At 41.2% G+C, this 22,571-nt stretch overlaps 1 protein-coding gene across 2 annotated transcripts in view; it reads left to right on the forward strand.

Moving 5' to 3' along the window:
- Nucleotides 1-22,571, forward strand: part of LOC117255021 (endonuclease V-like) — a 120,285-nt gene that overhangs the window by 2,134 nt on the left and 95,580 nt on the right. The window contains exons 2-5 of one of the 2 annotated variants that reach the window (XM_033623560.2): nt 744-915; nt 8,609-8,743; nt 10,153-10,192; nt 17,724-17,836. In XM_033623560.2, the coding sequence (XP_033479451.1) occupies nt 744-915; nt 8,609-8,743; nt 10,153-10,192; nt 17,724-17,836 (460 nt within the window). Of the gene's footprint in view, nt 1-718; nt 916-8,608; nt 8,744-10,152; nt 10,193-17,723; nt 17,837-22,571 lie in introns of both variants that reach the window. The other variant, XM_078166733.1, reaches the window with a different exon arrangement.

Genomic DNA, 22,571 nt, shown 5'->3' on the forward strand with positions numbered 1-22,571 from the left:
TCTGGATCAGAAATAACCTGAGCACATTAAGTTATCAGAAAAGATAGGTAAGCACACTTTAGCAGGTGCTGGGCTAGCTGATTTGTAACATGAAACTGCTTAATTCAGTATTTTTACTAGTTTAAATTACCTGGGCTGTTTGTTTTAGAGAGGAAGAGACATCTGCTAAGTAAAAACACAGAAGGAATTCTAACCTGGAGATGTTTCAGCTGGTTGCAATCTGCAGTCCTCACCATGAGATGTCATTAAATCTCCCTAAATCCAGCACACTGTTCCCTTAATATGAGACCTGTAAGTTTTGAACTGTTGCTCAGATAAAACAAGCTATTTGAATAAGTCATGTGGGGCACTGTTATGATGAACATTTCTCAATATTTTCTGATATGGCACGTTTTAAGAACAGCCTGAGTCTGTAGTGTGACATCAGGGCCTTTCCCAGCACAACCCAACCCTGCAACATTTCCTGACTATTTAGCGAAATCACAAAATATATTCTTTTAACAAATATTATAATTCTACATTATGGTGTGGAGCCAGGAATGAACTGAACTAACTGAAAATACTTCTTAAATTATTACCAAGTGAACGGATCTCTCCCCATATAATGAAACACATGTCAGTCACTGAGTGATAACAGTGGCCAATCTTGTGTCCAGATTTGACATTTGGATTAGTTTGAGTGTTTGTCCCTGCGTGTGTCCTGTGATTGCATCGTTAGACTCAGGAGTCTGTCCTCTGTGCAGTGAGCAGGCTCATCTCAGGCAGCAGGTGGTGGAGGAGGACACTGAGGACTGGCAGACGAGTCCAGACTTCTCAGGCCTGGAGAGAGTCGGAGGAGTGGACCTCTCCTTCATCAAAGGGGATGACGTGAATGCCTGTGCCCAGCTCGTGGTGCTCAGCTACCCTGACCTGGAGGTGAGCTGTCCCCTCACTACACCCGGTACTTACAGATCTATGGGGGGATCTAGCAGCTCTGTCAGCCTCTGGTGGCCTTAGGTGGAAACTGCAGCAGTATGGACAGAATGGCAGAGTGCCTCACCACTTACATAACAACAGTCTGTGTAGGGAAAATTCACAAGAGATTACAAAACATATTCAACACATATAATGAAGATATAACAATATATCATGATGGAAAACTATCAGAATGTTTGATTTGCTCTTAAAAGTAGTCTTGCTAATTTTATTTAAATTGAGGAATGCAGCCTTCATTACTTTATATACTGCTTCTTTATGATTCTTGGAGGTTGGCTGCATGAGGACGACTGTGAACACACTTCAACAAATTACTCATACTTTCACCAAGGCTGTGTCGTTGGTTTTGGCAGCGGCTGCAGTGATTTTAAATGCTTTACCATCACCTTAGATTATTTCTCCTATTACTTTCTGACTTCAACCCTCTTATCATTAACTTCCTTTTACCAGAACACTACTATATAAACCTGAGTTTGAGTATATAGAAATGTATATACTAATGTTGGGATATATGCCTCACCAAAGGGGGACCATTGTTGGAACTAAGCCTCAACACGGGCCTGACCTCATAACAGATCTCCAATTAAAGTATAAAAATGGCTATTGGAAATAATTATTAATAGTAATTATGAGTTATGTTAAATAATGTGACTTAATTTACATTTAATCACCTCGTGGGGAACCATTCCCCAAAAAGGAAAAAATGATCCTGAGGAGATGAGTCCCAAATGGCTGTCTTTTGTTTGAAGAACAAAGAACTTTTACATGTCCAGCACAAATGACAAATCATCTGTGGACCAGTGAATTCCAACACTAATGTACAACACTACAATTATATACAACAGAAGAGCCCCCAAAACGTCAGTTATCTATATTTTGTTGTATTCAGTTCTGTATTGCATAGTCTGATTGCTGTAGGCAGAGTTGCTGCTTTCAACCTGCTTGTTCTGCGCTGGCTGTGTGTGTAAGGGTGTTGCTGCTCAGTAGCTATCTGTTTGTATTGTCTGCTCCTGTCTGTGGGAGCAAATCATGGAGTGGATGTTGTATGTGTGTCATCTCTTTGACCAATTGAGTGGCTGCCTGTTCCTCTTATTCGGGAAAAGATGGTAGTTGCATTGGTAGAATGCAGCCTCTGGAGATGATCCTGAGGGCCAGTTTTGCACCCTCTCCAGCAGTGCAGCCTGGCTTCTATTGCACCCTACCAGGAGGACATTGCCATACTCCACACACAGCCTGGCCACAGCAGTGTGCAGTTGCATGTAAAAGTTTGGGCAGGCCCTGTTCAAAATTCTGTTTACTGTGTATAGCTAAGCAAGTAAAAAATGACCTGATTTCCAAAAGGCAAAAAAGCTAAAGATGACTCGTTTTATTAACATTTTAGGCAACATTACTTTTTTTATTGCTATTTTTTTTTACTGTTTTTAAATAACAAAAAAGGAAATGAGCCTGAAGCAAAGGTTTGGGCACCCTGCATGATCAGTGCAAGTATCACGGCTTCTAGATAGTTTTTTGTAACCAGCTAAGAGTTTTTCAACTCTTGTTTGGGGAATTTTCACCCATTCTTCTTGCAAAAGGCTTCTAGCTCTGTGAGATTCTTGGGCTGTCTTGCATGCACTGCTGTTTTGAGGTCTATCCACAGATTTTCAATGTTGTTTAGGTCCGGGGCCTGTGAGAGCCATGGCAAAGCCTTCAGCTTTTTTACTGATGCTGTGATGTTTGCCTCCAGAATTTGATGAAATCTAATTGAATCCATTCTTCCCTCTACCCATGAAATGTTTCTTGTACCACTGGCTGGAACACAAGCCCAAAGCATGATCGATCCACCCCAGTGTATGACAGTTGGACAGGTGTTCTTTGTATGAAATTCTGCACCCTTTTTTCCCAAACATACCTTTGCTCACTGCGCCCCAAAAGTTCTGTTTTAACTTCATCAAGTCAGGACTTGTTTCCAAAAAGCATCAGGCTTGTTTGGATGTTCATTTGCAAACCTCTGACTCTGAATTTTCTGGTGAGGACAGGAAGGTTTTCTTCTGATGACTCTTACATGAAGGTCATATTTGTACATATTTGTCACTACACAGTAGAACAATGCACCACCTCTCCAGAGTCTGATAAATCTTCCTGCAGGTCTTTTGCAGTCAAACGGGGGTTTTGATTTGCCTTTCTAACAATCCTACAAGCAGCTCTCTTGGAAAGTTTTCATCGTCTTCCAAACCTCAACTTGACCTCCACAGTTCCTAGTTAACTGCCATTTCTTTATTACATTACGAATGGAGGACACAGCTACCTGAAAACACTTTGCTATCCTATTATAGCCTTCTCCTGCTTTGTGGGCATCAGTTGATTTAGTTTTCAGTTGGGATTGGGACAAGGTTTCAAGAGTCAGAGTATTTATAAAACTTTGAAATTTGCATCACCTGGCCTTTCCTAACAATGATTTTGAACAAGCCATATCCCTAGCAAGCTTATTATAGTCTGAGACCCTGGTAAAAAGTTGCCTGAGAGCTCAAATGTCTTGGGGTGCCCAAACTGCATGGCGTTCCTTTCCTTTTTTCACTCTAAAATTGAATAAAACAACACTAATACAGTAATCTTGCTTAAAATGTTGAAAAGCATGTTTCATCTTTAACTCCATGCCTTTTGGAGATCAGTTCATCTTCTAATTACTTAACTACTCAAAGTAGTACTGGTAGTTTTGACCAGGGGTGCTCAAACTCTAGATGGTGGCAAGGTCCTCACAGGGTAGGCTGTGTCTGGCTAGAACAGTCAGAAAGTGGAGCCATTTAGAGCCATTTTTTTTCAGCTTGATTGTCCCGGTCAGGTCAGATTCCAGGTAAAAGCCTAAGTACTCAGTGGTGGTCACAACCGGGACTTTCTAACCTCCAAGAAATTGGAGGAGGAGGTTGTGTTGGATTTCTGGAGAAGCAAATTCTCAATTCCACTTATTTTCCTCCACCAAGCAGAATTTTGTTTGATGCAGCCCATTTATCCAGCTGCTGGGCTTCCACTACCATTGAGGTGTCACTTTATATATTGGTTAAGAAATCAGCATACACAGTGTCCAGTGTCCAAAGTATTGTCTTGCTAATGCCTCCATCCAGTGATTCTGTTTAAAGTTTTATGAGTTTCCTGTGTATCCCTAAAACTATTGGTTTTTGATGTCTTGTGTCTATTTTCACTTGTTTGATAGGATATTCTCCTTTTTTTTTTTTTTTTTTTAGAAATCAATATACAGCTCTACCTTCAACCACCAGGGAGCAGTTATTTAAATATTTTTCAGAGCTGTTGCTTCCTCCTCTTTTACTTCGGGTCCACATTTACTTAATATCTGGATTTTAAGGCACACAACATTAAAATTTGGCATTATACACATTTTTTGTTCTGTATAGAGAGTGAAAGTTTCCTGACCTTGGAAACGAACATTTAACAAACAAATATCTGAACCCGAGGTCCACTTACAGTACTAGCTTTTGGTGAGATAGCTCACTATATACGTACAAACCTAGGTCTAAGGTCTGTACTTAGGTTAAATGGTGAAAACCGAGCTGTTTCCATGACAGCTGAGTAAACTTCATCTGCTGAGGAACTCATGAAATCATGTGGTTGAAAGTTCTGGAATAAGCTTCAGCTAAGATTTTTATAAGAAATAAAACAGATGTTTAGAGCAGAACAAACTTTGAACATATTATCAAACAGTTGCTTCTTTACACATCTAGCAGTCTTGGAGCAAATTTAGCATTCATTTGGAGTCATGTCCCCTCCCCCCATGGTAATGACACTCAATGGCAGGCAACAGTCAACAGCTAGCTTCGTGTCACCAGGCTCTTCACTCTGAATTTTGTCTGGATTCTGGTTCCGGTCTAGAGAGCAGATGTGGTATTCACCAAATTCACCAAACTAAAAGTGTTCACCATAGTAAAACTTTAAATTCTGGCACACCATCAATTTGGGGTGATGAGGGGTGTAAGAAAATCGATTAACTTAATGGCTTGGGGCTTTACTTGTAAATTATATTCTTTAAATTAAAAGTTTCACCGCATTTTTATTAGCTTGGTGCTTTTATTTTTACGGAAAGGCGCCTCCATCGAATTCCGGATCCTGTCTCACTTGCCCTGGTTCCGTTTCCTTACCAAAACGGCCCCAGACTAGTCAACAGCTAATCAGCGTTATTCACTCAACCTGTCAGTGGTTTTACTGTTTTGGCTGATTGGTGCAAGTCCAATATTAATTCTTATTTTAGCCCTTTAGCTGCTAAATGCTCCACTATGTTCACAAGCTTGTCACAGACTTTGTCTTTGTGTTGTTTGGTGCTGAACTACTGGTGTACAGACGGTTTATCTGAGCTTTTTAAGCCTTCAACAGCTGAAGTTGATGAGAGCAGTGAGACAGAACCAAAACAGTAAAGTTTGTTAAAGATGCTAAAAATGCTCTGAGGTGAACTGCAGAGTCAAGTGTTTATTCCTTGTACGTTTACATAGCTTTACCTTTCACATTACGCCTGGTCATTTGATCTGTTGTTGATATAAAAATATTGATCATAGCAGCTTTAAGTTTAACCTGTAATCCATTTAACCTAAAATTGTGCTGGGGTCACTGTACAAGGAGGACAGGAGGATCAGCAATATTAACACAAATGTAGTCCTACTAACTAGACGTAGATATGCCAAATATACTTCAATGTCATGAATAACTTTGAAAGTGTATTTCACAAACCCTGTGTCATAAAAACACCCCAAAGGTCTCTAAAATGTTATTAGATTATTTTGTAAAATTGCCTTCTGATCACTTGAACTATGACCTCTGTCATTGGTTGTATGTATTTTATATTCTTAACCCAAAAAGTTCATGAATGTCTAAAGTCATCCAACAAACTTTTGAAGTCAACCAAAGCACTTGAAGCAGACTTGCCAAGCATAAAAAGCAATGTTAATACCGAGGTTTAATATACAATACAGCTCAAGGTCGAGTCTTGTTAAACTGGCTGTTGTTAAAGTGACCTTGGCAGCCCCAATTTTCATTTCATTTAATTTGTTGTACAGCCTTTCACAAGCATTCCTCCTCACTGGTGTTTATCTGTGCATTAACATGGGCTGTTGGCACCTTCTCATTATATAACCCATTATAATTAATGACATTTGTCACTGTATGTTGTTGATACAGGGACCAAACGAAGCTAATGAAACGTTGTTCAGATATGCTGTCCAGTAATGGGATTATGTTCCCTGCTTGCTTTCAAATCACTCTAACACTCCCACCTGAGGCTGTCTGTGACACTGTAATACGAGTAACATGATGCACAGTGTCACACTGAAAAGGCACTTTTATTGTTCACTTTGCATTTAAATGAATTAGTCTTAAAAAGGAGCTCAGCATATAATTGTAACTTTGAATGAATATCTTTCTCAGCATGAACAGCCCTTTGCTGCCAGCCATGACAGCAGGGCTGATATTGTTTTCACCTTGTGAATCTGTGTGTATGTGTGTGTGTGTGTGTGTCGTCATGGCATAATGTTGTCCTGGTGACACCTTTTTTAGCAGGAACTACCATGAAGCAGTACTTTGCCAGGTGTTCATATGTCTGTGGAAAGATTTTGTCATAGCAATTAGCATCAGAACCGCACAAGATGCAGTCACAAAACAGCTGTGTAGTTCACAGTGAAGGCTGAGTTCAAAGATGAGTGTGGTCTGAGCAAGGGCGCCAGAAGCAGGGGGTCAGGGATTAGGGACTTTACGTCCCTGGCCCTCATTTTAAGTCCCACATCTGTGTTGTGGCTGGTGTGATTCCGTCATGAGATGGTCTCCAAATTGAGATTCTTGGCAAAAATACTTTCCCACAGAAGAACCGGCAACGTTTTATCATCACTGCGTAGCAGAGGGGGATGAAGGTCACTGCAGTCAAAAATACAACATTGACATATTCTGAATGGTAGCTGACATTTCTGATGGCTAAGTCTGTTCTGAAAATGTCCTTGTGTCGACGGATGTGCCTCCATGCACAAATGAGAGCTTTTGCATGTACTGTTTGTAGCCATTGCTTCTAAGCCTTGAATAAAAGTGTTTGTATCTGATGTTTGAGCATAATATGACCATGGCAGATTTTCTCACTGTGAGCTGAAAAAGATTTTCAAACTGGTCTAAGAGCTGTGATGCTTCTGATCTCTGCGGATACTCCATGGGATAGTCAGAGGGTCATCATGCGAGGTTAGTTTACCTGTGGTGGTGTAAAGATAGAGAGGTACAGAGGTTTGTAAATACTGTCAATGTGAACTGACTGAAAAAAGTAAAGTTCAGGATAGAAAATGGAAAATCTGATTATTTTAGGAACCCAAATTATGAACCCAAAGTGAGTTTAATTCAAAATGTCAGTTGGAGGGAGTTTCTAACAGGTTTGGTTTCATAATTTGAAAAAGCTGTCTGTTGACTCTTGTCACCATCTGCATCTACATGTACAAAACATATTCACATACTGACAAACAGCAGCACTGTGGTCACATTACATAGAATCCGACTCAAGCCGTGAATATGATGACACAAGATTTGGTTTGATAAAATCAATCAACACTTGAAATGTTGACTTCTACTCCCATGACTCAGGACTTCACTGGATTTTTGACTTGGATGTGCATTTGATCAACTCTTCATTCACCTGATAAAAAATAGAGTTTGAACCAATCTACTAGCAGCCAATCACAGGCAGACAAACAAATGATAGCCAAGACAACAACATGCAAAACATTCAGCTGATAACTTACTAATGATTGGAATTGAGTCACAGGAATCACAGCAACTGCTCACTAAAAAACACCTGTGTTTGGGGGCTAAAAAGTTGCAGGAAAAGCAGCAATGGGTCCCTAAAAAACACCCACATTTGGTGCCTGAAAAGCTGCTGGAAAAACACCAGTGGGTCACTACGAAACACTCATGTTTGGTGGCTAAGAAGCTGCTGGAGAAACAGCAATGATGCGTTAAAAAATAATAAGTTTTGTTGTTTGCTGGTCTCGAACAGTGGTCTGCAGTGGCCCACAGATTGGCAGGCATCTTGTCTAGCTGTCACGCCCTTCACCATCTCCTCCACCAGACACATACAATGCAAACATTTTCTTTTGGGCTGATGCTGTAGCAGACATTTTGAGGCTGTATATGATATATAGCACTGTCCACTTCTGAACGCAGCAGGTGACTTAAACAGAATAACGTTACTGATGTTCAGAACATGTTCACAGCCTTAAATCAACAAGAAGTAACAGATGTTTCATTTTGTGCCAGATGGGGGATGCTAGTGATTATGTTGCACAGCTTGCGTGTGTGTCTGTAGACTCACCCTTGCTTATACACTGGGGTGGACGCATTTGTCCGAAGCACCTGAACCCTGACAGTGTCACTGTCTGAGCTGCATTCAAGACCACAGATGCATGTATCCAAACCCAGGGCTGGTATTACAGTAAAGTGAAACTGTTGTTAAGGATGTATCACTATGAGACAGCAGGTATGGGATCAGTGTACTACTCAGGTGCAGTTTACAGGACACAAATGGGTGTGGATGATCTTGTGGGGACTTTTTGATGACCAGAGAGTCTATAGAAACTCAGCATACGAAATTTACCAGTGTTTCTTTCCCCTCATCTCTCTCCAGCTGCTGTATGAGGACAGTCAGATGGTGACCCTGACGGCCCCCTACATTGCTGGCTTCCTGGCATTCAGAGAGACCCCCTTCCTCCTCGAGGCTCTGCAGCGGCTGGAGAGGAACCAGCCCGAACTTCTGCCTCAGGTCAGCTTCTGCACAAACACACACTACCTGCATCAATATTCCTCATAAGAAATGATGTCTCCAACCTGTTTAAGGACTTCTTGTTGTAATTTTAGTTAGGACATTTCTTGTAAGAAGAAGGGCAAACAATATGTGCTTCATCCTAATTCTAATGTGTAAGCGTGTTAGCATGTTGGCTTAAGTATTATGATCAAGCATGACTGAGCCTAGCTCCCGAGTTCTGACAGCAGAGCCTTACAAGCTAAGACTAAGATGTGTTAAAATGGCAACTGTTTATTGAGGATGAACCGCGTTGATATACACCAGTTAATAACATGGGCTTTATCCCGGTGCCACAATGACTGTTTAACATTTTGTTCAATAGCTAAGCATGAAGACTGGAGCCAGGGGTAAACAGCTAGTCTAGCTCTGTCCAATGTGAAAAATATATGTATGTCTACCATCGTGGCCACAGATGATATCGCCAACACTTGGCAGCTCACTCCAAAACAATCTAGATCTATGAATAGCACTATGGGAGGTGAGGTGATTAAATGAAAATGATGGATTGTAAAACCCCTGACACACCTAACAAAACAACTTATTGATAATATTGGGCTCATGTTACTGGTGTAACTTCCCTAACTACATGCACGTTAAAACACACCAAATGAATTGCATTTACTGTGACAAAGCTCTTCTGTTCTCCCCCTCTCGCTGTCTCTCAAAAAGTCGCCTCCAATTCATCCTCACCCACTCACTTCTGTTTGTTACAGCCCACGTGCCTCCCTTGCTTCCTCCCACACACACACACACACACACACACATACACTTTCGCCCACCACACGCACACTCATGCACAGAGTTTTACTTCTACTGACATTTAGCCCTGGACAGATGGAGTCACTGCTTCCTGTATCTGCAACCTTTGAAGTGAGTCTTTCCTGGTGACTTATGATTCACAGCAGAAAATGTCTGTAGAGTCACCTTTGGCTTGGAGAATTCATTGATGTGTTGGGGCTGGAAGAGCTAGAGTATCAGTGTGAGGACTTTGTCTCTTACTCACTTTAACTTTTGAAGCTCAGGATGAAGACACTGTGCTATCTCATGCTCTATGTCTGACATCAGACAGTGGCACAGGCAGCAGGGGTCAGAGACTGTAGATAAGCAGAAAACAGTTTCACAGGAGGCATTTTAACTTGTCATATCAGGACAAAGGTGGAGGAGATACCATTAACAATGCCTCTGCTCCACTGTGTGTCGCAGCAGCCATGATTAACATTATTGATCACACTTGTATTTTCCTGCTGTGACATGTCAAAATGTCTGCCGAATGAAAGACCTCGAGGCTTAGTTGAAATGAACAGTTAACAGCTTCCAGTTTGTTTTGTACCATAGGTAAATTAATTTCAGTTGTTCCCTCTCAACAGGTGGTGTTTGTGGATGGAAATGGTCTCTTCCACTACAGAGGTAAGTCAAGCTGGTCTGTGCTGACACAGGAAATGTTTTCGCAGTATTTGAGCCTTTTTTGATATATACGTAGCAGGATGCACTGTGTGTCAGACCTAAAATTGCATCAGGCCTTTTTCTCCAAACATTTTTACATTTCATGGCAAGAAAAGCAGAGGTGTAACTGATAAAGACTGCATTCCATTTAGGTGTCAGGGATGGTCACACGTGAGCGAAATTAACATTGGTGAATATTCGCCTCCTGTTCACTTCCATTCAGTGCAAGCAGAGGGGTAATTAAAATATTTGCTTCCGGTGGCAAAGCAAAGTCCTATCTTCTCATCGCGTGGAGCTCATCTTTGGTGAACTCAGGCTCAACCAATAGCAAAGAAGTATGTGTGGAGGAGATTGTTGCTGTGTCTAACCAGCCGATACTGTATGATATTGACCATGAAAAATACAAAGTGCCCCAGATGAGGAAGAGGCTGGCAAAGAGTCAGGTATCTCACATGGAATGTAAAAAAATGGAAAATATACCAATAACATAATATTTCACAGTATTTATTAGGAGGCTAGCTAACATTAGCTAGCAAGCTAGCAATCTTTGTCCATCACGTCAGGGACTGCCCACATTCAGCATGAATATCGCATTGGCAGCCGATGGTCACTAGTCAGGGGCTGATGTGAACATTTTTATCCCACTTAGCTACTTCTAAGTATATTTTAAATGGTATGACGTGAATGTGGCATGTGAGGGACCGAGCTGGCAGGCATATGTACTCAGGGTAGGGTCACAACTGAGCAAAATTTACATTGGCGAATATTGCCTCCCATTTACTGCCATTCAGTGCAAGCAGAGGGGAAAATATAACCTTTGCTTCCTCTGGCAAAGCAAATTTGTATCTTTGCATCGCATGGAGTTCAACTTTGGTAAACTGACCAACCGCAACCTCAACCAATAGCAAAGAAGTATATGTGAAGGGTCAGTGATTGATGCTACACTTCTAAAAAAAAATAAGGGAACATTTAAATCACACATCAGAGCTTGATGAACAAATTCAAATTGAAAATCTTCACTAATGTACACTATAATTTTTTATTTATTTTTTTTAAAGATATTTTTTTGGGCATTTTAGTTTTATTCGATAGGACAGACAAGTGTGAAAGGGGGAGAGAGAGGGAGTGACATGCAGCAAAGGGGCGCCTGCTCTATCCACTAAGCCACCGACGCCCCGTACACTGTATAATTTGTTGAGAACAAAATGATGTAACAATGGTCAGTGGAAACCAAAATCAACCCATTGAGGGCTGGATTCAAAATCACACCGAAAGTAAAAACTTGAAATCACAGGCTGATCCAACTTGTGTGAATTTTATTGCAGCAACTCATAATGTGACTCACACCCAACGTCTGGGCATGCTCCTGATGAGTCTGAGGATGGTGTCCTGGGCGATCTCTTCCCAGAGCTGGATCAGGGCATCAGTGACCTTTTGTACAGTCTGTGGTGGTACTTGGCGACGTCAGAATCACTGATACATAACATCCTTAAGGTGCCGAACTGGATTTAGGTCAGGAGAACGAGAGGGCCAGTCAATGGCATCAATGCCTTCGTCGTCCAGGAACTGCCTACACACTCTGGCCACATGAGGCCAGGCATTGTCCTGCACCAAGAGGAACCCAGGGTCCACTGCATCAGCGTTAGGTCTGACAATCACTCTGAGGATTTCATCCCGGTACCTAACAGCAATCAGGGTACTGTTGGCTATGACATGAAGGTCTGTGCGACCTTCCAAGGATATGCCTCCCCAGACCATCACTGACCCACCGTCAAATCAGACAGTTTGGATGATCTGCACCAGTGGCAGACCTGCCAATACTGGTGTTCTCTGGCGAATGCCAATCGAGCTGCACAGTGCTGGACTGTGAGCGCAGGTCCCACTAGAGGACGTCGGGCCCTCATGCCACCCTCATGGAGTCTGTTTCTGACAGTTTGGTCAGAAACATGCACACCAGTAGCCTGCTGGAGGTCACTGGCAGTGCTCCTCCTGTTCCTCCTCACACAAAGGAGCAGATACCGGTCCTGCTGCTGGGTTGGTGCCCTGTCCAGCTCTCCGCGTGAAATGGCCGGCCTCCTGGTATCTCCTCCATGCTCTTGAGACTGTTCCATGAAACGCAGCAAACTTTCTTGCAACTGCACATATGGATGTGCCATCCTGGAGGAGCTGGACTAACTTTGCAACCTGATTTGGTAGCAGGTAGTGCCTCATGCAACCAGTTGTGACAAGGACACTAACAGAACACAAAACTAGAGAAGAATCAGTCAGGAAGGATAAGGAGAGAGCAACTGTCTGTGTCTACCACATGCAAAATTCCCTTTGGGGGGGTTGTCTTGCTTTTGCCTCTCCATTGCACTTGTAGTCAGCAGGTGAAATTGATTCACAATAATTTGTGCTTCCTAAATGGACAGATTGATATCCCTGACATTTACCTGACTTGGTGTTATACTGTGACCATTACGTGTTCCCTTTTTATTTGAGCAGTGTATGTTTGACCAGCCAAAGTAGTTTGATATTGACTATGTAAAATACAATAAGCCCCACATGAGACATGCCACCTGGCTGGCAGTGAGTCAGGACATGTAAGAATGTAAGAAAATGTAAGAAAATGGAAAAGTTACCAAAAACATAATATTTTGCAGTACTTAATAGCAGGCTAGCTTTCTGTGTCAGTCACATTAAAGGGAAATTTCGGTTTATTTCAACCTGTCTCCTATCGTCCTAAATTTGTTTCAAGTGACTAGTGACATAAAAATAATAGTTAGCATGTTAGCCGTTAGCCTAGATACAGCCGGGGCGCATAGTAGCGTCAGACCTGTTAAAACATAAGTCAACGGGCAACCTTCAAGTGCAAAGTTAGTTCACTAAACAAGCTTTTTTTCCACAAAGACCGCCTCATATTGTTAGGATAAATGTCAGAGAACATATAGAAAACAACATGTAAACGTGTTGTCTTACCTTACCGGTGTGGTGCCATGTTTGTTTACCATCTAGCTCTGCTTTCCAAAGCGCGGCCGAAATATATCTCGTGAGCTCTAGATAAAGCCCAGCTGGATACTACTCCAGGTGGAGGTGTCTCATCCTCGGTCACATCCAGCCCTTGAAAATAAGGCTGCAACCGGTCCCATTCCTTGCAACAGAGGCATTCCTCTTCTGTGGGCACTGGGGCACAGCATTCACAGGTACACCACCAATCTCCAGAGCTACGCAGCCTTGCAGCAGCCATTCCTCCTCTCTCGTCCTCTACCTGTTGCGCCTCTCTCTCTCTCTCCTCCTCCATTCTTCAATTTCACGAAGCTCTTCGTCAGTGTATTCTGGCTCAAATAAATAAGGGCGGCCATCAAACTCTGCAAAATCAAATTCCTCCTCCACAAAGTCGAAGTCTGGCAAAAAGTCAGCCATTATTCTATAAATCTTTCATAAAATAAATGAATGAACTTTTCAGGCTACTGTCCGGTTCTGCCTTCCAGCTGTTGCTGCTTGTTCTCGTGAGATTTCAGGCACGGTATGAGATTGCGGCTTGTTCTCACGCTTTGGAAAGCAGAGCTAGATGGTAAACAAACATGGCACCACACCGGTAAGGTAAGACAACACGTTTACATGTCATTTTCTATATGTTCTCTGACATTTATCCTAATGATATGAGGTGGTCTTTGTGGAAAAAAAACTTGTTTAGTGAACTAACTTTGCACTTGAAGTGTGCCCGTTCACTTACGTTTTAACAGGTCTGACGCTACTATGCGCCCTGGCTGTATCTAGGCTAACGGCTAACATGCTAACTATTATTTATATGTCACTAGTCACTTGAAACAAATTTAGGACGATAGGAGACAGGTTGAAATAAACCAAAATTTCCCTTTAAGCACTGCCCACGTTCAGCACGAATAGCGCCTCAGCGGGCAGTGGTCACTCACCTGCAGTTGGTCATGTGTGACCGTGCCCTTATGCTACAGTCATGAAAATTTGGCAGAGTGGGAAGAACAGGAAAAATACCCCTTATATTGATTTGGAAGTGTTATGCGGTATTTCAAGGTGGTTAACCCTGCTGCTAGTCTCTACATACAGACTGTACATTCAGTGAATGTAGAGTCTGTAGGCAAACCCCAGAGATCTTGCCTCTGGAAGAAGAGCGGAAGAGCCCTGGTTTCCGGTTGTAGGCTGTTTGTAGTCCGCGTGATATTGACCAATCACGTTTGAGCTGGCTGCAGTTGTTGCCAGGTTAAATGGTCCATGCGGTGAACCAACGAGGCGGAACATAATTGGTGTCACTGCAAACTCTGAATCCATTGCAATGGTTCAGCATATTTACTTATTATATATAAACCGAAGTTGGAAATGGAAATTCGCCTCCTCCGCCCAAATCAAACCGGAATGCCAAAAAATCGGGGGTCTGCCCCCAGAGGCTGTATCGGCGTCTGCCGGAAGTCAGACGCCGAATACAGCCGATGGGTTCCGAGAATGTCCTGTTGCTGACCTTGTAATCACACCAGATAGATAACCTAAGTTAGCTCATTTTGTTGTGTTATATAATTTTAACAGTTTGTTACTGGTAAAACCAGATAAGAAACAAATAATAAAATGAAACTTAATCGACTGTATCAGTGTTAATATTGGATTTTGTTGGACTTTGATGTAACATTGCAGCTGTTCTGCCAACAGTTTGTTGACATGTTTGTAGTTCTCTTCACCAAATGGGAGATATCATCAATAATCCCTGATCTTTGACTCTGAATTACAAGTCGGGGGCTGGTCTCTTTAATCTCTTTAACTGTAGTTCACAACTTTAAAATTTTGGTCTTAATTAAGCAATATCACACGAGAGGGAGTGATGTTGTACTGTGATATTGTCACGGCTGTGATTCGGTGATATTGCTTTTATACAACAGTTCAACAGTTAAATAAGCAAGGCTGATTAAGAAATGTTAAAAAATGAGGACAAAATAGATAATTTAAGCATTTTATTTGTCTTCCACCAACAAAAATAGTTCCCTCAGGACTCCGCTGTCACCATTGCAATGTAACGCAGACATGGTGCGCCAGGCACTTACTCCTTATACACATTTATCTGCACGTTTCCATTAATTGTGCAGCCGGTGAAATAAGTCTCTGGTGACTGCATGGTGGACTGTCGCTTCACAGGCACAGCCGACTCTGCCTTCTGATCTGACAATATGTTGCTTTTCTCCAAGTCATTGAGCTCCGCTGATGAAACACTGACAAACCTGGATGTGTGCTCAGATGGATTCAGCTTCTCCTCTCCCTCATCTTCCTCTGATGACCATTCATAGTTCAATTCAAAACTTATTTTAGGAAATAAATTCATATTTTTGGCTGTTTGACAGTGGATGAATTAATTAGCCTACAATGCAACTGCTGACCTAACTGACACTAACCGTCAGTTTTGATTTGATTGTTGATTGCAATCAGCTGTGAGGCAGAGTGATACATACACAGTGAAATAACCGTGATGTTGTACTCCAATATCGTCATGGTTTTACTGTCTCTCGACCAATCAGATTGCATGGCCAGAACTAACTGTTGTATAATTATATTTAACAACCAAAATCTTTTCAGATGGAGATCCCTGAAGCAAGGTCTTGTTAAATGGAGGTCCATGACCTAACGACATCTATTATTTTAGGGGTCCTTGACATGAAAAAGCTTGAGAACCACTGGTTTAAACGGTATGATGTGTATGTGGCACGAGAGGGACCGAGCTAGTGGGCATGAGGAGTCATGGGTGGATTTTGAAAATAAGGTTTTATTTACTCAAAAATGAAACAGTTTATGGCTTTGTTTATCCTGCTAACAAGTCAAAATGTCTGCTGTGAGAAAGGTCTGTTTCCATCAGATCCCCACAACGATTGATGTCAGAAGTTTGGTTCACATTGTGTTAACAACCCTAACTTGTTATTGGTCCAGTGTGTAGGATTTAGGGGGATATGTTGATAGGAATGGGATGTCATATAATGACTATGTTTTCTTTAGTGTATAATCACCTGAGGATATGAATTATTGTGTTCTCCTTACCTTAGAATGAGCTGTTTATATTTCCACAGGGAGTGTGTCTTTGTTTATGGTGATGGCTATGTTGCATTGCCATGTTTCTACAGTAGCCCAGAATGGACAAACCAAACGCTAGCTCTAGATAAGACTATTTGTGTTTTTGCATTTTCGCATCGGCCATCATAGCAAGAAGCCCAATTGCAATGTGCAGCGCCGGAGTTGCACTGGTATTTAAGGTGAAACTGCTGTTCAAATGACCTGGTCCATTTGCTTTTGAAAGGAAGAGACCTTTGTGAATGTCGCCCACAGCAACATGTCAAAGTCCATCAGAAATATATGGATTTGTGATATGAAAATACATGATTCACTGTTTTACTGTTTATCGCTGAGTCTCTTTATTCGTGAAAGGCAGAGACCTAACTTATGAGAGAAAAGGGGTGAGCACACAATAGCATGTTGTGGGTGAGCCCCGAGATGCTGGATAGTGCTGATTCATAACATGTAGTTGCCTGGTCTCTGTTTTGGAGAAGAAGAGACCCAAAAAAAAAAACTTCTATGAATAATGAGCAGCCAAAGAAGTTTTTAGCTGGTTGTAATCTGCAATTCACCACTAGATGCCACCAAACCCCTCTAAATCTTACACACTTCACCTTTAAATAGATGTAAAAGTCCATTTTCAGTACCTTGGAAATGTTAATTTGCTTTCTTTCTGCGAGTGAGATGAGCAGAGTGATATAAGTCTTGTGTCTGTGCATTAAGAATGGAGCTGGAGTCAGAACGTGGTTAGCCTAGCTTACCACAAAGCCTAAGCAAAGACTCCTAACAGGTTTGTCCCCCTGAAACCACAAATTGCCATTTTTGCATTTCTGTTTCTGTACAGATTAAAGAAACAACATACAACATGTAAGCCAGTTTAGATGTTTTGGCAGATGGTTTTTTTCCCACTCTGGACAGAACCAGCCTAGCTGGCTTACGTTCTTGACTCCAGCTCTTTGCCTAATGTACAGACATGAGGTTGATATCAATCTCCTCATCTCACTCTTGGTTAGAAAGCAAATAAAGGTATTTCTCAGTGACACTCAAAATATTCCTTTGAGCTATTTTATCAGACAGAGAGGGAGAACAAGATGAAGTACTGGATGCTTATCTTAAATGTATCTGCCCTCAGGAGACACCTGACAAACAGTAAGGTCAACTTATTAAATCAGATATTTATATGTGGATCCACTTGAGCTCATTTAAAAACACTTGTTAAGAGTTCAAGGTGAGCCCGGCAAACTGCGGAGGTCAGTTGGATATATTTTGCATGCTGTCTTGTGTCTTTAAAAAAAGCCTCAGCAGCAGTTTGTCTTGTGTGTGTCAGGCTGTCATCTTGGAACCATGAAATATTTCTTTATGACATCACACAAAGTCATCACTATTGTGTCAATAGTGTAGTAGTCAATACTCTAAGTTTGGATTTGACATGGTCTATGTTTGGACCTTGCAGAGTTTGGCCTTGCGTGTCACCTGGGAGTGCTGTCAGGGCTGCCATGTGTGGGCGTGGCCAAGAACCTGCTACAAGTGCAGGGTGTCTACAAGAGTGAGGAGCACCAGTCACAGGTGAGAACACCTGTTTTACCCTCCTGTACTTTAGAGTTTTGTCACTCTGTGGCTTTGCTTACAGGACGTATCAGTGTAAAAAAGCTAAAGTGTTTCTTCTTGCTGTGTACAAATGCTGCTTCTATATAAAGCTGCCCAACATGACAAGAGTCAATAGATGAATTATTTCAGTTACATTATCAAAGTGTAATTACTGTTTTCTGTTGTGTGTCTGCTTTCTAAAATAAGCAATGAAATGTCAGAGAGGGACAAAGCAAAGGACAGAATCCTCAATTACTTTTGATTGTGCGTGTGAACTCACACTTACATGTCTGTCTGCATGTGCATGTGAATATGTGTGTGTGTTAGCGTGTAGGCTGTTTTGACAGTGTGACTTTTATTACTTGTGTAGTTAATGCACAATGAGGCCTGTGACTTTCTGAATACAAATCAAGCTGGAACAAATACCTATTGGTCAAAGTAAACCTGTGGGACAGCACAAACTGGATTTCATTAATATGCAAATGTTCACTTTGTTTCAGTCTGGAGCCTCAGTGACCTGTTGAGGAAAGAATAAAAACAAGTCAAAGTAAAATCTGTCTCATGAACAGAGGCCTGTATACTGAAACAAGTTCAATATACCCAGGATATCTTCTGGTTATCTGGTTTCACTAAACCAAACATTGGCCATCCTGCTAACTAGTATCATGAAACTGGTTATCCACTTGTTTAGTAAAGTCTGAGTTTTCCTATCCAGCAATGAGCGTGTGCATATAAAAGAAGAGGGGTTGTTAATTACACACATCATCAAAACCACGTCATGTGATATGAGATGAAACTATAATATTATTGTACCTGCAGGGGTGTTCTGTTTAAGGGACACCAAAAAGTCATATTTAACAGAGTGAAATATAAATAATAGCCAAAAATCTCACAACAGAGTAAGAAGATGTAGAAACACTAGAAATCAAGGCTTAATATACATGTAGGTATTATCATACATGACTTAAGTTTGAGTGAGTATTTAAAGTTACTACTTAACTACTACTAAAAAGTAATTTCAGACTATTTCTTCTCCTGAAGATAAGAGTGGAAAGGGAGTTAATAACTGATGAGGTCAGTCTGAGCGAAATGTTAGATTTATAATCACTGGAGCCACAATGATCACAGTGTGTGGATTATTTTACTAATAATTATTTTCAGGCATCATCACAGGTGTATCATGTTATTCTGAGCTACAGTGATGAATCAAAGCGTAAAATCCGCCACAGTGTCGGTCATTACTCTGTGGATAAAAAACTTTGCACAAATAAAATGCAGCTAAAATCATTATGTGAAAATGATCTCATCCATCCAACTGGACTGAACGCTGAACTGATTGGAATTTGGAGGTCAAAGGTCAAGGTCATTATTACCTTGTGTCCGTCTTATTCTTGTGAACATGACATTGCAAGAATGCTTGGAGGGAATTTCCTCAAATTTGGCAAGAATGTGGATTTTGGTGATCAAACATCACTTAGACCTCACCAAACATGTTTTTGGGTATAACTCAAGAGTTCAAATGCTAGTTATGACAAAACTTCACACAAATGTCTAATAGGATAAAATGATGAAGTGATGGCATTTTATATTAAAAAGGTCAAAGATCAAGTTCATTGTCACATAATGTTCTGCAAAAACACTTTTCTTTCTGTTATTCATTGTCATAACTGAGGAACAGAAGAGGTTCCTTTTGGTCAGATATTGAATTAGAGACACTAATCTTGGGTGTCAACCTTAAACTCTGCTGTTTATATAGATTGTTTGTGCTGCCAGGTTGAAGATGACTATAAAACATCTGAATGTTAAAATATGTAGCTTCTTCGCAGCAACATCCACATTTAAAGCATTGTCAACTGTCGTGGCTTCATATGAGTCTGGATAGATATGGATGTAAACCGCAACTTGACTGGGTCAAGGAGATATACAACCGCGAGGCAATCATTCTAGTTTTCCAGTGATCTGATTGGTCAGTGGTCAGGGTGTTGACAGACTGTTAACACCCTGACTGTTATCACTGAAAAAGTGAACTAGCTTCTAAGTACTGAAAACCCAGAGTTAACCCAGACGTTTGCATGCTAACTCCAAATTGCCCCTCGGGGACAAATAAAGTGTTTTGAACTGAATTGAATTGAATTCTTGTTACAGGCCTCTGGTGTCTAGATGTAGTCTAAAGTATGAGGATAAGCACAGCAAATTGTCTTTAATTTAACTTTAGTAACTTATATCGTAACTTTTATTCTACATGTGGACTCCAGATGCATTTCCACACACTATGTTTTGACTCTAATTTTGGCTGTCCACCTTGAAACTGTGCTGATTGCACAGATCATCTGTGCTGCCAGGTTAAAGATGTGTGTGAAGCATCCATGTTTTGTGACATGTAGCTTTATTGCAGCACCATCCATATTTGAAGCATTGTCAGTGTCATGGCTACATATGAGAATGGACAGACATGGATGTAAATGATAATATGGCTGGTTAGCGGAGACATACAACTGCTAGGCAGTAATTCTAGTTTTCCAGTGTCATGATTGGTTAGTTGTCAGGATGTTAACAGGTTGTGAGCCGATTTCATCTAAAATGAACCTGCTCTGAGCAGCTTAACTGTTGAGCATAAGGTACCCTGGTGATTTTTCCTGTGAAAAGTGAACTAGCTTCGTAGTACTGAAAACCCAGAGTTAACATTAAAGTCACCTTGCTATAAACTCCAAATCCTTCTTCACAGCACAGGCTTCTGGTGTCTTGATACAGTCTTAAGTAAGAGGATAAGCACAGTAAATTGCGTTTAACTTCTACATGTGGACTGTAGATGCATTTACACACCCTTTAATTTATCTGTTGTCCCGCTGGATCTTCAGTGTTTTAGAATTGCAACCTGAAGCAAACTAACACCAACATGATGAGAGAAACTCTTGTTGCTCTGAGGTGACAGTAATGATAAGTCATCTCGGGTGCTTCACCTGACAAAAATATCATCATGCAAATTCTTCGTAGATAACATCAGTTTTTAGAATAGCAGTGATTTCCTGTGATGCTGGTGATAAATGTTATTTCAGAATTTTTCTAAGGGAAGCAGCGTTGATGGCTTTAGCAATCATCTCATCTACTGCTAAGTCAATTAGCAGGCAAAGAGACTCTGCTTATAACCCCAGCGGTCTTCATGCAGTAGTGGAACATACTAATTCAATTCTCTGTAGGAGTGTATCCATCTCCCTCAATTACTGTTAGTGGCTTTGGCGTCAGAAAATGTTGGTCCGTCTCCACCGTAGGGAAGAATCTGATCTCTTTGTTTCCACAAAACATGGTCACCTCTGAGGATGCAGTCACACATATCTGCTGATACTAATCCTAGTGGCTCAGGCATGTTCATTTTAGGTATCAGGTAACGTCGGCACAATACATCCATGCATTTCTGGGCTCAAGCTATCAGCTTTAGATCAGTGTCTGCGTATGAAATTTTAGAATTCCCTCCCTGTCCATATTGCTGTAATTTTCTGTCTGGGGCTCTGTCTAATTTGTCTACAGGCACGGCACAGAATTGCGAAGCCTCAGGTCAACACCGGTGTCGATGTTTGAACACTTGATCTGTGAAGTAATCTGTGAAACACAAACCATATCAGGCACCCTACCAAATTGCAGAAAATTAGCCAATAAGAAATAAGATTAGCCATTACAGGATCTACACGCGCACTGCCACGCACCACTGACAAGCAATATACTGCCATACTCCATTAGATGTCAGAAAAAGTTGCCAAAACACTGGCAGCACACAGAGTTTTCAAATACCAACCTGCAGTCTGAGTGTTTGTGAAGGTTACAGAGAACTTCCTCTCAGCTACTGTAATTAAATGTGCGGGCCTCGAGAGTAAAGGTGTGTTTGTCTTTATCAGACACAGAATCACAGAAAGTATTGATGTGAGGATGTAACACTTGAGAGCAAAAGTATTGTGTTGAGTGCTTGAACAAATACATAGAGAGCTTGTCCTTGTCTCTTCTTTAGAAACGTTGTTTAGCATTTTAGAAAATATACCCATGTGGTTTCTTCCTGACAGTGAAATGAGAAGATCTACAGTGCCCTCCAAAAGTATTGGAACAGTGAGGCCAATTCCTTTATTTTTGTTGTAGACTGAAAATATTTGGGTTTGACATCAAAAGATGAATATGAGACAAGAGATCAACATTTCAGCTTTTATTCCCAGGTATTTACATCTGGATCTGATACACAACTTAGAAGATAGCACCTTTTGTTTGAACCCACCCATTTTTCATGAGAGCAAAAGTATTGGAACATGTGACTGACAGGTGTGTTTTGTTGCCCAGGTGTCTCCCAATTACATTGATTATTCAAACAATAAATAGCACTGAATGTCTGAGCTCAGTTTCAGATTGGATACGATAGGTTTTGCCTGTGCAGACTGCATTTAGAGGTGGAACCAACATGAAAACCAGAGAGCTGTCTATGGGTGAAAAAGAAGCAATTGTGAATCTGAGAGAAGATGGACAATCAATCAGAGCCATTGCACAAACATTGGCCATAGCCAGTACAACCATTTGGAATGTCCTGAAGAAGAAAGAAACCACTGGTGTACTAAGCAACAGACGTCGAGCAGGTAGACCAAGGAAAACATCAGCAGTTGATGACAGAAACATTGTGAGAGCTGTAAAGAAAGACCCTAAAACAACTGTTAGTGACATCCGCAACAACCTCCAGAGG

Source organism: Epinephelus lanceolatus, chromosome 3, assembly GCF_041903045.1.
Source record: "Epinephelus lanceolatus isolate andai-2023 chromosome 3, ASM4190304v1, whole genome shotgun sequence".
Taxonomy (NCBI): Eukaryota; Metazoa; Chordata; class Actinopteri; order Perciformes; family Serranidae; genus Epinephelus; species Epinephelus lanceolatus.